This window comes from Colobus angolensis, unplaced genomic scaffold, assembly GCF_000951035.1.
Source record: "Colobus angolensis palliatus isolate OR3802 unplaced genomic scaffold, Cang.pa_1.0 Scaffold245, whole genome shotgun sequence".
Taxonomy (NCBI): Eukaryota; Metazoa; Chordata; class Mammalia; order Primates; family Cercopithecidae; genus Colobus; species Colobus angolensis.
The window spans coordinates 2,382,206-2,394,666 of NW_012115655.1; the positions used below are offsets into that span (position 1 = coordinate 2,382,206).

The window sequence follows — 12,461 nt, forward strand, 5'->3', positions numbered from 1 at the left end:
CGCTGCGCGCAGGGTGAGTCCGACGCTCAGGCACCCGCGCTCCTGAAGGCCCGGCGCAGCTCAGGCTCCCACACCCGCTCGGCCTACGCCCGTCCCCCGCCTTCCTCCAGGCGCTGCCTTGTGCATTCATTGGCTCATCCTCGTATTCAACAGTCGTGGGCTGGGCACCTGACCTGTGCCAGGTGCTGGGAGAACATGACCCTGAGGTTCACAGCCAGGGAGACAGACACAGCAGGCAGCACAGGGCTTTCGGGGGCGCCAGCATCCCTTACAGCCCAGGAGACGGGTCTCTCTAGGGGGCTGCAAAGGGAGACTTCTCCCCAGGTGGTCCCCTCTGTCCCCTTACTTTTTTAGGCTGCACACCTCAGCCAGGTCCTGCGTGGGCCAGTGGATCAAGTGTAGACTCCTGTGCCTAGCAGCCAAGGCCCTCAGTCTCACCCCATTCCATCCCTCTCCCCGAAACCCCACACACCAGGTACCACCGCCACTGGCCACACTGACTGACAGGTCCCGTCCCACCTCTCTGCTCTGTCTTTCCATCTTCTATTGAGCAAATTCCTACTTGTCCTTTAAGATCCACTAAACGTCACTCCTTGGGAAACCCTCCCTGACTCCCCCACAAATAATTAGCTGCACTGTTTCCTGGCTCCCCAGCCTTTTGTGCCCTCCATTATGGCACTTACAGGGGGAGTCATTGTCACAGATCTGCCTGTCTGTCTCCCCGCTGGAGCATCTCCAAATCCCAGCACCTCGCACAGAACCTGGCACTATGAGACCCAGCGAGTGCCCAGGGAAGGGACAGAAGCCCAGCCCTGTGCTGTGTGCTGTGTTTGCACCTGGTTCTTTCATTGATTCATTCATACATGCCTTTGATTCCTGCCCATGGGATTTACAGTCCAGGTAAGAAGAGGAACAGAATCTGGTGGTGTTGAGAGCTGGCATAAGCCCAGCAGGTTGGGAGGCTCATGGTTAGAGGCTAGAGTGAGCTCTGGGGTGAGGCCCCAGGAATGTTCCAGAAGGAGGTAGAGCCAGCATTTGTCTGCAAGAAAGGGTAGGACTCAATTAGGTGAAAGGTAGGGGCAACAGTATAAGCAAATGCTTATAAGTAGGTTATAGTGGGTAATAACAATAAAATGCCTAATGTTTACAGTGATTACAGTTTACAATCACTAGTATCACCTCATTTGAATCCTGAGTAGTGGGTAATGCTGGCTTCTTCCTGTTATGAGGGATGGAAGGGTGATAATCCCCCTCCCTCCTGTTATGGGGGTTGAAAGTCATAGCTGGTGTCACTGACTTATATGTTAGATACTTTGCATACATTGCCTCATTTGTTCCTCCCCACAATCACAGAGTTATTATGATCCCCACTTTATGGATGAGGAAACAGGCTCCTCAGAACAAGACAGTTGCCAAAGGACTCAATTAGAGGTCACAGAGCTGATATTTAAAACCTGATGCTGTGCTCTCTCCACTGTGTCAATTGGCTGGAATGGAAGCCCCTTTCTTTCTCTCTTTCCATCTTTTTCTTCCCTTCAGTTATTCAGCAAGTATTTATTGAAAGGATGAACAATTGGTCATTGTGAGGAAGTGAGGTACAGTAGGGCTGTGAAGGTGGGCTGGGGCCAGACCACGTCGGTGGTGTACACAGCTGCCACTGTACATAGCTGGTCATTATTCCTTTAGCAGCCCCACGAGTCCCCAAATAAACCTAGGAGCTAAATAAAACAGTGTGTGCAGTGTGCAAATGGAGCTTTATGTCCTCTAGCCTGCTTCCTGCTTCTCTGTCCCTCCTGCCTGGGAGGAGTAGAGAATTCTGGAGCCACCTTAGTGGGCAATGGGGGAGCTCCTGATCGTTCATGAGCAGGAGATTTATGAGCAGAGTGGGGTCCCAGGCTACAGGGAGATGTCTATCCACAAGGGATGGTGGCCAAGGGTTGAATGGAAACAGGCAGGCAGGGGGAGAGGGGCAGAGGGTGTGGGTATTCCCAGGGCCTTGAGAGTGGACATGGCCCCTTCTCTTCAGCCTTCCATTAGCAAGGATATCACTGCGCTCTTGCCTGATGACAGCCAGATCTTTCCACAGTTAGTCTGCCTCTCCTGCTATCATTCATCTCATGCCTCCATCCTGCATCACCAATGCATTAGCCTAGTGCCAACACGCAAAGTCCCCTTTGCCCAGGCTCCCTGACCCGATGCCTGCTCCCATCTCTGGCTTCCTCCCTCTCCTCTGCTCCCAGCGTGCTCTGACCCCATTTCTCACCCATCATAGGTCATCTTGTCTTGGATCTGGCCCAGGCCCGGTCCACGTTGGTGCTGCCCACAGGCCTTATCGCCGCGGCTGGCACCATGACGGTGACCCTGCACAGCAGCCGGGAGCTGCCCTCAAGGCCTGACGGGGTGCTGCATGTGGCCCTGCCCACTGTGCTCACCCCGCTGGCCCCGCCAGGCCCGCCGGGGCACCCCAGGCCTCCGGGGCTCTGTGACGACAGGTTGGGCCTATGGTGATTCTCTTCGTCCCTCCCTCGGCTTCTCTGGGTCTAGTGCGGGTGAGGGGGCATTGGCAGGGTACCCCAGGGGATGGGAAGGGTGAGGAAGGGCTGGGGCCAGTCAGCCGGAGGGGTTATTGGCCTTCACGGTGGCCCAGTGACCCTCCTCGTGCTCCCTTCCAGCCCCACCAGCTGCTTCGGGGTGGGCAGCCCTCAGGAGGAAGGGCTGGCATGGGAGGAGCCAGCTGCCCCTCAGGACGTGTTCTCAGGCCCTGCCCGCTGCCCTGCCCCATATACCTTCTCCTTCGAGATGCTGGTGACTGGGCCATGCCTGCTTGCAGGTGGGTGCATCTGGCTGGCCTGCCTTCTTTTCAGAGGCCCACTCCTCCCAGTGTAGTGACTGGAAAGGAAATAAGGCTCAGGGATAGGAGGGACACAGGACAAAAAGACAGGGACCCAAGCCTCAGGAACATCTGGGTTAGCGGTGGGAGCACCCCGGTCACCTCTACCCAACACACACCCCCCTAATTTTATCAAGGTAATTTATTTATATCTCATCTCACCCACCAGTGGGAAGAAAGATACTGCAATGGGACCAGTACCCATGAGGAAGTAGGTTTTCCTTATGCAGAAGGTGGGGGGTGGATGCTAAATCAGCACCTGGCTGATGCATGACTCTTCAACCAGCCAGAAACCCAGCTGGAATCTACTTCTCTGCCCATGAAAGCAGGCACATCCTCCCTCATCCATCTGACCCCCTATAGATCAGACTCTGAGAGCTGACTGAATCAGCCATGACCCCTGCCAACAGCTGCTGTCCCTGGGAAGGTGTGATGGCTGCATCTCCCCTTCCTGCCTCTGTGTCCCTCAGGCCTGGAAAGCCCCTCTCATGCCCTGCGGGCAGATGCCCCCCCTCATGCCAGCTCTGCAGCCACCATCTGTGTCACACTGGCAGAGGGCCACCACTGTGACCGGGCCTTGGAGATCCTGCTACACCCCAGTGGTGAGAGACTGGGACACACCGTGGGTCACCTCTGACTTGCTTCTGTATGAATGGGGGAAGCATTTCTCAAGTACAGGTTTCTGGGCCCCAGCCAGATGGACTGAGTCATCTGTGAGGGCGGAGACTGTGGTGTAGGAAGGCTGGACTTGCAGGCTTCTCCCGGACAGTGAAATTGGGCACTTAGGGTCCAGAGGCAGGGACTTCCTTGACAGAATTGTGTCCTCTCCTCTCAGAGCCCCATCAGCCACATCTGATGCTGGAGGGCGGCAGCCTGAGCTCAGCAGAATATGAGGCCCGGATAAGGGCCCGCCGAGATTTCCAGAGGCTACAGCGAAGGGACAGTGATGGGGACCGGCAGGTACTGCCATAGGAGCCTAGCCTGGCCCCCGGCCTTGGCTGCATTTGTGCACAAGGAGCAGGCAAGCAGGCTTACATTGGGATGGGCATGGGGAGGCCTCTTTCTCAGCAAGATCTCTCCACAGCTGCCACCCCCCATCACAGAGGGCAGATGAGTACTGTCACTGGAGGGCCGATGTGAATCTTTCTGGGGTGTGTCTCAGAGGATGGAGGCTAGGTCTGATATAAACAGAGGACAGCCACCAGCCTTTGCCCCTGCCTTTATTGTAATTACTACAAAAAGATGTCCCCTCCGGGTGGATCAGACAGAAAAAGGCCCCAGAGCCAGTCCCACTGCCCAGCCTCAACAAAGTAGCACTAAGCCTTGCCCAGGCTGACTTGGGACTCCCCTGCTCAGGTGTGGTTCCTGCAGCGACGCTTCCACAAGGACATCCTGCTGAACCCTGTGCTGGTGCTAAGCTTCTGCCCGGACCTGAGCTCCAAGCCCGGACACCTGGGGACAGCTACTCGGGAGCTACTCTTCCTGTTGGATGGCAGCAGCGTGGCACACAAGGCCTGTGGGGGTGTGGTGTGGGCAGACCTGGGGGTGGGGTGGGGCAGTAGGTCTGTGGTGGGCTGGGGGCAGCCTCTTGAAGCCAGGAGTTACCTTGTTGCTTCAAACACTATCTTCCAAAGAGGAAGCAGATGGCAACTCCTCAGGGGATTCCCGTAGAGAGCAGCCTTGCTGCAACTGCCAAGCAGACACTGTCACGCTCTCTTGCTCATATTCACGCACACACGTCTCTCCAGGATTCCAAGAGCCTCTCATACGTAGACTCACACTCAGTCACAGGGAGTCACTCCAATCATGGGGAGACTCAAGTTTCATGTATACCTCCAGAGTCCCACACACAGTCTCTCACACACACTCGGGGGCTCACTGGCACAGAGTCTTTCCCTAACATCCAGGACCTCTCCCAGGTTACCACAGCCTCTCACTTGAATCACAGCCTGGATAAGTCAGCGATCTGGCTTCCCTTGCTCTCTATCAGGGCCTATGGGGCCAGCCTCATGCCGCCCTCCCTGGCCCTCCACAGGATGCCATTGTTTTGGCTGTGAAGTCCCTCCCGCCTCAGACGCTTATCAACCTGGCCGTGTTTGGGACATTGGTGCAGCCACTCTTCCCAGAGAGCCGGCCTTGCAGTGATGTGAGTGTGGTCCAGGGATTCTGGGAGTCTTACATAGAGGTTTCAGCCCAGTGTGTCCCAGCCTGTGCCTACTCTCTCCAGGACGCTGTGCAGCTGATCTGTGAGAGCATTGAGACCCTGAAGATTCCGAGTGGGCCTCCAGACGTGCTGGCTGCTCTTGACTGGGCCATGGGGCAGCCCCAGCACAGGGCCTACCCTCGGCAGCTGTTCCTGCTCACTGCTGCCTCACCCATGGCCACCACTACCCACCGAACCCTGGAGCTCATGAGGTGGCACAGGGGGACAGCCAGGTATGGGATGGGCGGAGCCAGATGCCTAAGATTGAGCCCCCGCAAGGGGCTCCTGAAGATCACAGCAGCTTCTTTTCCCTCATCAGATGCTTCTCCTTTGGGCTGGGGCCCACCTGCCACCAGCTGCTCCAGGGTTTATCTGCCCTCAGCAGGGGCCAGGCCTACTTCCTGAGGCCTGGGCAGAGGCTGCAGCCCATGGTAAGCTCGAGCCTGGGCCCTGTTCCCTACACCTGAAAGTTTTTCTTCCAAGTTACATATCAAGTCTGAAACAGAACTCAGGCAGGCCATGGGGGCTCCTGGTGCCCTCACCAGGCCTTCTCCCCACTCCAGCAGGGGAAGAGCTGTTGGTGCTGTGAAGGCCAAAGGTGTCGGGACACTATCTCTGACCACCCTCTGAATTTCAATTTGTCCTGGAACTGAGTCTCATCTTCACAGTCCTGCCCCATCCATGTGGCAAAGCTTAGGCCAGGAGACAGACCAAATCCTGAGGACTGAGCACTCAGCCCCCCTGCTTGCTCCTACCCTCATTCCTTCTCCTGACCCCAGCCTGAACCTGTGCCCCATCAGCTCAGGGGCTGGGCAGATGGCATCAAGGGAAGGGCAGCCTTCCTGCTCTGTCTGGCCATATGACACCTCTTTCCATCCCATGTCCTCCCTCTGGCCACCCCACAGCTGGTGCAGGCTCTGCGGAAGGCACTGGAGCCTGCCCTGAGTGACATCTCTGTGGACTGGTTTGTGCCCGACACCGTGGAGGCACTGCTGACCCCCCGGGAGATCCCAGCACTCTACCCTGGGGACCAGCTGCTTGGTTACTGCTCACTCTTCAGGGTGGATGGTTTCCGGCCCCGCCCACCAGGGGTAGGCCTGGGCTGGGGTGTGGTGGGGGGCTGGGGTGTGGTAGGGGGGCCTGGGATGGCTGAAGTCCCCGCATCTCTACCAAACCCTTTTTCCATTCTCTGTGCTTCTCTCTACCAAGCTCCTCTACTATCCCCTAGGGCTCCACAGAGATCACACTGGGTCCCCCAAGATGACCACACCCTGCCGCCTTCATGGGGTCTTCCACTGAGTTGTCCTGCAAAGTATTGCCCCTGATTTTTTACCCAAGGTCACTAAAGCACACAGCCACAGAAAATAGCACCTGCATTTGCTATGAGGTTTCTGTCAAGGCTTGCTCAAGGCTTCACATAGTTCCCTATAGAAAGCACCAGCCAATGTATTTTCTGGGACACGCAGTGATGGATGAGCATAACCTAGGCGCAATCTCTAATCCCAGCTCGGTCACTTACCAGCCATTTGATTTGAGCAAGTCACTTCACCTCACTGACCCATTTCCTCATATAGACATGATGTTGTTCACAGGTGGCTGTCATCAGGGGTCACAAAGTGAGTAGTCTTGGCAGGACACTTGACACAGTAGGAGCTGGAGACATGGTAGTTATTTTTTAATGAAAAGCCTTATCTCTTTAGAAGAACTACGCATGCTTCCTCCTTTTTGATCATGAGAGCTGTATAATAGCCTTTTTTTTTTTTTTTTTTTTTTTTTGTCAGGTTTAATAGCAGATTAACACAAATGTGTCAGTTATTTAGATTTCCAGGAACTGGAAATTGGGCTTAGATGCCTTTTACAAAGGCTTTTTTTTTTTTTTTTTTTTTGCCTGGCTGCCAGGGAGCTCAGAGCCAAACTTAAAGCTCAGCTTCCCAGCAGCTCTATTAAGCCTTACGGTGAACATGTTTGCTTCCTCCTCCTTTAGTACTGGTTTTTTGTTTCTGGTTTATTAGCTTTGTTGCCTCTTGCTATGAGCCATCTAAAAATCCTGTTTGGAAAGAGGTAGCATATAACTGCCCCTAATTTTTTCCCAATAATATTCTCTCTAGGGCCAAGAGCCTGGCTGGCAGAGCTTGGGTGGGTCCGTGTTTCCATCCCCAGAAGAGGCCCCATCTGCTGCCAGCCCTGGCACTGAGCCCACTGGCACCTCGGAGCCACTGGGAACAGGCACTGTGTCAGCAGAACTGTCCAACCCATGGGCTGCCGGGGACTCGGAGCGGAGTGAGTGCCCAGGTGTATGTGTGTGGCTATGTTGGAGCGGGCACTGGGAGGGGTCAGGGCTGGGGTCCATTCTACTGCCTCCCAGCAGGTACTGATGCTCTGACAGACCCAGTCACGGATCCTGGACCCAACCCCTCCTCTGACACAGCCATATGGCGCCGCATCTTCCAGTCCTCATACATTCGGGAGCAGTATGTGCTCACCCACTGCTCTGCCAGCCCCGAGCCAGGCCCAGGCTCCACAGGCAGCAGTGAGTCCCCAGGCTCCCAGGGCCCTGGCTCCCCCGAAGGTAGTGCTCCCCTGGAGCCCCCTTCTCAGCAAGGTTGCCGCAGTCTGGCCTGGGGAGAACCTGCAGGCTCCCGCTCCTGTCCCCTGCCTGCACCCACACCGGCTCCATTCAAGGTACGATCCAACCCACAATCATTCGCCTTCTATCCAGCAAATACCACCTGCTGTGTGCCAGACATTATGTGGAGCTTACTATTAAGTCTAGCTAGAGAGAAAGGTGGGTAAATCCCCAACGATAATACCATGTAACAACCAGTAACGAGCACAAGGACATGTATTATGGGGGCTTAAAGTCAGGGTGACTAACTCTGCCTGAGGGAGTCAGGAAAGTCAGAGCCATATCTGGAAGAATAAGCACAAGGTAGTCATGCAGAGAGGGAGAAGACAGAAACGAAAACAGAGACAAGCAACAACCACAAGTGGGAAATAGGAAGTGGAGTGGGATGACGCTGGGAAGGGGCCAAGGCCAGAGGTCATTGTAGGCCATAAGGAACTTGGCCTTTCTCCTCAAGGTGGTGAGTGGCCACCCAGGGTTTCAGACAAAGGGCATGAGCCAGCTGTGCACCCATGTATGATGGTCAGGGGTTCTGCATTCCTTGACCAGTGGCCCCTATATCTCACATTGTAGGTAGGGGCCTTGAGTACTGAGGTGCTGGGCCGTCAGCACAGAGCAGCTCTGGCTGGCCGAAGCCTCTCTTCACCTCCAGGCCGGGCAAATCAAGTCCCCGGCCGACCTCGGAAACCCTCTTTGGGTGCAATACTAGATGGCCCAAGTCCTGAGCCAGGCCAACAATTGGGACAAGGCCTGGATGACTCAGGTAAGTGTTGGATGGGGAGCTGGTTTCTCTGACACCAAGGAGGCCTTGGGGAGGTAAATCCCAGAGGACCACTCTGCTCATGCCCCTGTCTTGCCTTCCCAGGAAACCTGCTCTCCCCAGCCCCCATGGACTGGGACATGCTGATGGAACCACCCTTCTTATTCACGGCTGTGCCTCCCAGTGGGGAGTCGGCCCCTCCGGCAGTGCCTCCCCAGGCTCCACGCTGCCATGTGGTGATCCGGGGCCTGTGTGGGGAGCAGCCTATGTGCTGGGAGGTGGGTGTTGGGCTGGAGACACTGTGGGGACCTGGAGATGGCTCACAGCCTCCCTCACCTCCTGTAAGAGAAGCTGCTTGGGATCAAGCACTCCATCGGCTGACAGCAGCCTCTGTGGTCCGGGACAATGAGCAGCTGGCCCTCCGAGGAGGGGCTGAGACCACAGCAGACCGGGGTGAGTGGCTCATGGGTCCAGTCAGGGCCCAAAGGCATGGGCTAAAAGCAGCAAAGGTAGAGGTCTGTGTGTTTGGTCACTCTCCATACCTCACTTTCATCACAAAGGATTTGAGGCTCATGACAGACAAGATAAAAAATTAAGCAGGGCAATGGGAAAAAGTAAAAATAAAAGGAGACTGAGAATGAGGTTATATCATATTAAAGGTGCATGCTGTGAGGTGATACACTCTTGCAAGGATCGGATCCAGGACTGACAAGCTTCCTAGCAGCCAGCTCAGAAGGCAATGTGATCCTGTAATGATTCAGAGCACCCACACATAAAAACAAATCTTTGTCATTTAGGAAAATACTTAGAGTTCATTTCCTCAGTTGCACTAGACACAGCTGAAGTACTCAATAGTCTTATGTGACTAGTGGCTACCACACTGGATCATGAAGAGAGAGAATATTTCCAAGTTCTGTTAGTGCAGAAATAGGGGAAGAAAAGGTGCTTCCTCTGGGTGGTGTCCAGAGTGCTGAATTCTGGGCAGCCAGGGGGCCCTTGCTCTGCTATGGGTTGAAGGTTCAGCCTGAGCACTTCTTGTCAAAGTCAGGGAGTCTGAGCTGGTTCTGGGCCTAGCAAGGTAATCTACTCTGTTAAAGTCGATAGAGGGAGAAGCTGGGGAGAACACTGCAATTTTTTCTATGAGCCCTCTGTAGAGGGTGGGTGGTGAGGGTTCCACAGACCGCTCCTTGGTTCCACAGGCCATGTCCGGAGGTGCTGGCTTCGAGCCCTTCAGACAAGTAAGGTCAGCTCTGCCCCTTCCTGCTTCACTTGCCCTGTAGCTGTGGATGCTACCACTAGGGAGGTCCTGCCTGGGGTCCTGCAGGTGTGCAGCTCAGGTAGGGGCCTCTTCTGGTGACCTCTCAGGTGCAGCTCTCACCTCACTGACCACTCTCCTGGACAAACCTGACTCCTGTCCCCTGTGCCCCTGCAGAGCCAGCTGAGCCCCCAGGAACCCCTCCTGCCGCTCACAGCCGTCTAGATGTAGCTCCTCTGCCTACTGTTGTCTACTCTAAAGGTAGGGAAAGGGTAGGGGCACTTGGACTTAGAGACCACCCGCTGGCACTGATTATCCCCACTGCAGGACTTCAGGGAGGCTCTCCAGCAGGCGCCTGGGACTCGGACCAAAATTGCAACTCCAAGTGTGCTTTGGGGGACCCTGCCACTCACATGGAAGGTCCTCGCCGCCCACCTCCCCGTCCTCCCTCTCGGCTCAGCCTGGGCCTCCGTCACAAACTCTGTAGCCCTGACCTGCGCCAGGCCAACAACAGTGAAGGCAGCGACCATGACTACCTGCCCCTGGTGAGGACTCGGGAGGTGGAGGGTGGCGCCGCCGGGGCCACGCGCTGTCTAAGCTCGCTTCTCCCCCCACCTCCTCTCTCCTCAGGTGCGGCTGCAGGAGGCACCAGGCTCCTTCCGCCTGGACGCGCCCTTCTGCGCCGCTGTGCGCATCTCGCAGGAGCGCCTCTGCCGCGCCTCGCCCTTTGCCGTGCACCGTGCTAGCCTCAGCCCCACCTCGGCCTCATTGCCCTGGGCACTTCTGGGCCCTGGTGTTGGTCAGGGTGACAGTGCCACAGCCTCCTGCAGCCCGTCCCCCAGCTCAGGCTCCGAGGGCCCAGGCCAGGTGGACAGTGGGCGGGGCTCAGACACCGAGGCCTCCGAGGGGATGGAAGGGCTGGGCGGCACCGACCTGCGGGGCCGGACCTGGGCCACTGCCGTGGCGCTCGCCTGGCTGGAGCACCGATGTGCCGCTGCCTTTGGCGAGTGGGAACTGACAGCAGCCAAAGCCGATTGCTGGCTGCGGGCCCAGCACTTGCCTGACGGCCTTGACCTGGCCGCCCTCAAGGCCGCAGCCCGGGGGCTCTTCCTGCTGCTGCGCCACTGGGACCAGAACCTGCAGCTACACCTGCTGTGCTACAGCCCAGCAAACGTGTGAAGGCTGCCCGCTGCTGCTTGGGTTGGCGCCCCACCCAACACACTCAAGACACTGCCGCCCAGGACTGGCCTCTTGGTGCTGGGAAGGTGTAGGCTGGTGCCAGCCTGTCCCCCACTGCTTCTTACTCCCTCCCTGGAGCCCTCTTGCCCCCACAAGAAGTGCCTGCCTGTGCTCTCTCCCGCTCCTCCCACCCCACTCACCCTCCCCTCCATCCTCTGAGCTCCCTGCAGCACAGTGGAAGGGGAGAGAGCCACAGTCCCCAAATCCTATGCAATAAAGTGCCTCTTAGGACTGCTTGAGTGAATTCTTTATCTGTCCCACACATGTCCCTTACAGCCTGGACCAGGCATCAGTTGCCCCTACCTCCAAGTAGGTTGCACAGAGGTGGACTTAGCAAGGTTTATTTGGAAGGGCACAGAGTCCATCCCACCCCAGGTCCTGAGAGTGGACTGGAGGGAAACGGGTGGATTTCAGTGAGCTTTCTTGCTGTGTTGGCTGCTCTTGGGGAAAGGCTGCAGGCCCAGCCAGAGCTGCAGCAGGATGACAGCATGGCATACATGCAGGGCAGCAGAGCTGCAGGATGTAGAGGGGTATGTGTTCCAGGAGAGCTCGATGAGCCCCAGCACCAACAACCTGGAGATGAGAAAGAGGCTCCACGTTTCATCCAGTTTCAAGGCCTGCAGACAAGCAGCATGCCCTAGACATAAACCCCCAACAGGAACTCCCTATCCCTTCCCACTCCCCAGATTGTCCCAGCTGGTACCTGAGCAGGTGTGTGAGCCAGCGTGCAGGCGTGGCCCACAGGAGGTAGGGCAGTGTGTGGAAATACCAGACATAGAACTGGTAGTGGAGGGAGCGGCTGAAGCAGATGCCAATGAAGTTGGAGGTGAAGAGGGTAGAAACAATCTGTATGCGGCGGTCAAGGCCAAGGGCAGGAGTGAGTGAGTGGGGGGCTATCCCAAAACAGAGGGGCAATAGTTTTTAGGTCACATAGCCCCCCAGCTCTGCCATTCCTTGATGCATGCCTTTGGACAAGTTTATTAACCTCTCTGGATCTGCTCCTCAGCCAAATATGGAATATGGAGAGTAATACCTAGGGCCATAAGGCCTTGTAGGTTTGAACCCCTAACGTACTGGCTGTGTGACCTTGGTAAGTTACTTAACCTCATGAAGTCTTATTTTTTCCATCTGTAAAGGAAAATAGTAAATGTAAGTGTACCTCCCTATCTCGGGGTCTCTTGTGAGCTTTAAATGTTAGAACATATGTGAATCTCTTATGATAGTACCAGGGAGAGATACTTATAAGAGTAGCTCAGGCCGGGCGCGGTGGCTCAAGCCTGTAATCCCAGCACTTTGGGAGGCCGAGACGGGCGGATCATGAGGTCAGGAGACCATGACCATCCTGGCTAACACGGTGAAACCCCGTCTCTACTAAAAAATACAAAAAACTAGCTGGGTGAGGTGGCGGGCGCCTGTAGTCCCAGCTACTCCGGAGGCTGAGGCAGGAGAATGGCGGGAACCCGGGAGGCGGAGCTTGCAGTGAGCTGAGAT

The 12,461-nt window shown here is 56.1% G+C and overlaps 2 protein-coding genes across 4 annotated transcripts in view; one reads left to right on the forward strand and one right to left on the reverse strand.

Annotated features, from left to right (window-relative positions):
• Positions 1-2,510: 2,510 nt before the first annotated feature.
• VWA5B2 (von Willebrand factor A domain containing 5B2) lies at positions 2,511-11,201 on the forward strand. The gene is made up of 17 exons (XM_011945841.1): positions 2,511-2,549; positions 2,673-2,830; positions 3,361-3,492; positions 3,726-3,850; positions 4,247-4,402; positions 4,926-5,036; positions 5,118-5,326; positions 5,413-5,524; positions 5,999-6,184; positions 7,202-7,373; positions 7,459-7,775; positions 8,290-8,479; positions 8,582-8,929; positions 9,676-9,813; positions 9,909-9,992; positions 10,059-10,276; positions 10,362-11,201. The coding sequence occupies exons 2-17, from the start codon at positions 2,800-2,802 to the stop codon at positions 10,908-10,910; spliced, it is 3,078 nt and encodes a 1,025-aa protein (XP_011801231.1). The 5' UTR covers positions 2,511-2,549; positions 2,673-2,799; the 3' UTR covers positions 10,911-11,201.
• ALG3 (ALG3, alpha-1,3- mannosyltransferase) overlaps positions 11,201-12,461 on the reverse strand; it is a 7,342-nt gene continuing 6,081 nt past the window's right edge. For all 3 annotated transcript variants that reach the window (XM_011945837.1, XM_011945838.1, XM_011945839.1), the window contains 2 exons: positions 11,674-11,818; positions 11,201-11,543 (listed from right to left, as the gene is read on the reverse strand). In XM_011945837.1, coding sequence (XP_011801227.1) covers positions 11,381-11,543; positions 11,674-11,818 — 308 coding nt within the window. In that variant the 3' untranslated portion in view covers positions 11,201-11,380. The remainder of the gene's footprint in view (positions 11,544-11,673; positions 11,819-12,461) is intronic.

Coding starts and splice junctions, on each gene's coding strand:
- VWA5B2 (XM_011945841.1), top strand. CDS start 2,800: ATGCTGGTGACTGGGCCATGCCTGCTTGCAG. Junction 7,776..8,289: donor CCACACCGGCTCCATTCAAG/GTACGATCCAAC, acceptor CTCACATTGTAG/GTAGGGGCCTTGAGTACTGA. Junction 8,930..9,675: donor TGAGACCACAGCAGACCGGG/GTGAGTGGCTCA, acceptor TTGGTTCCACAG/GCCATGTCCGGAGGTGCTGG.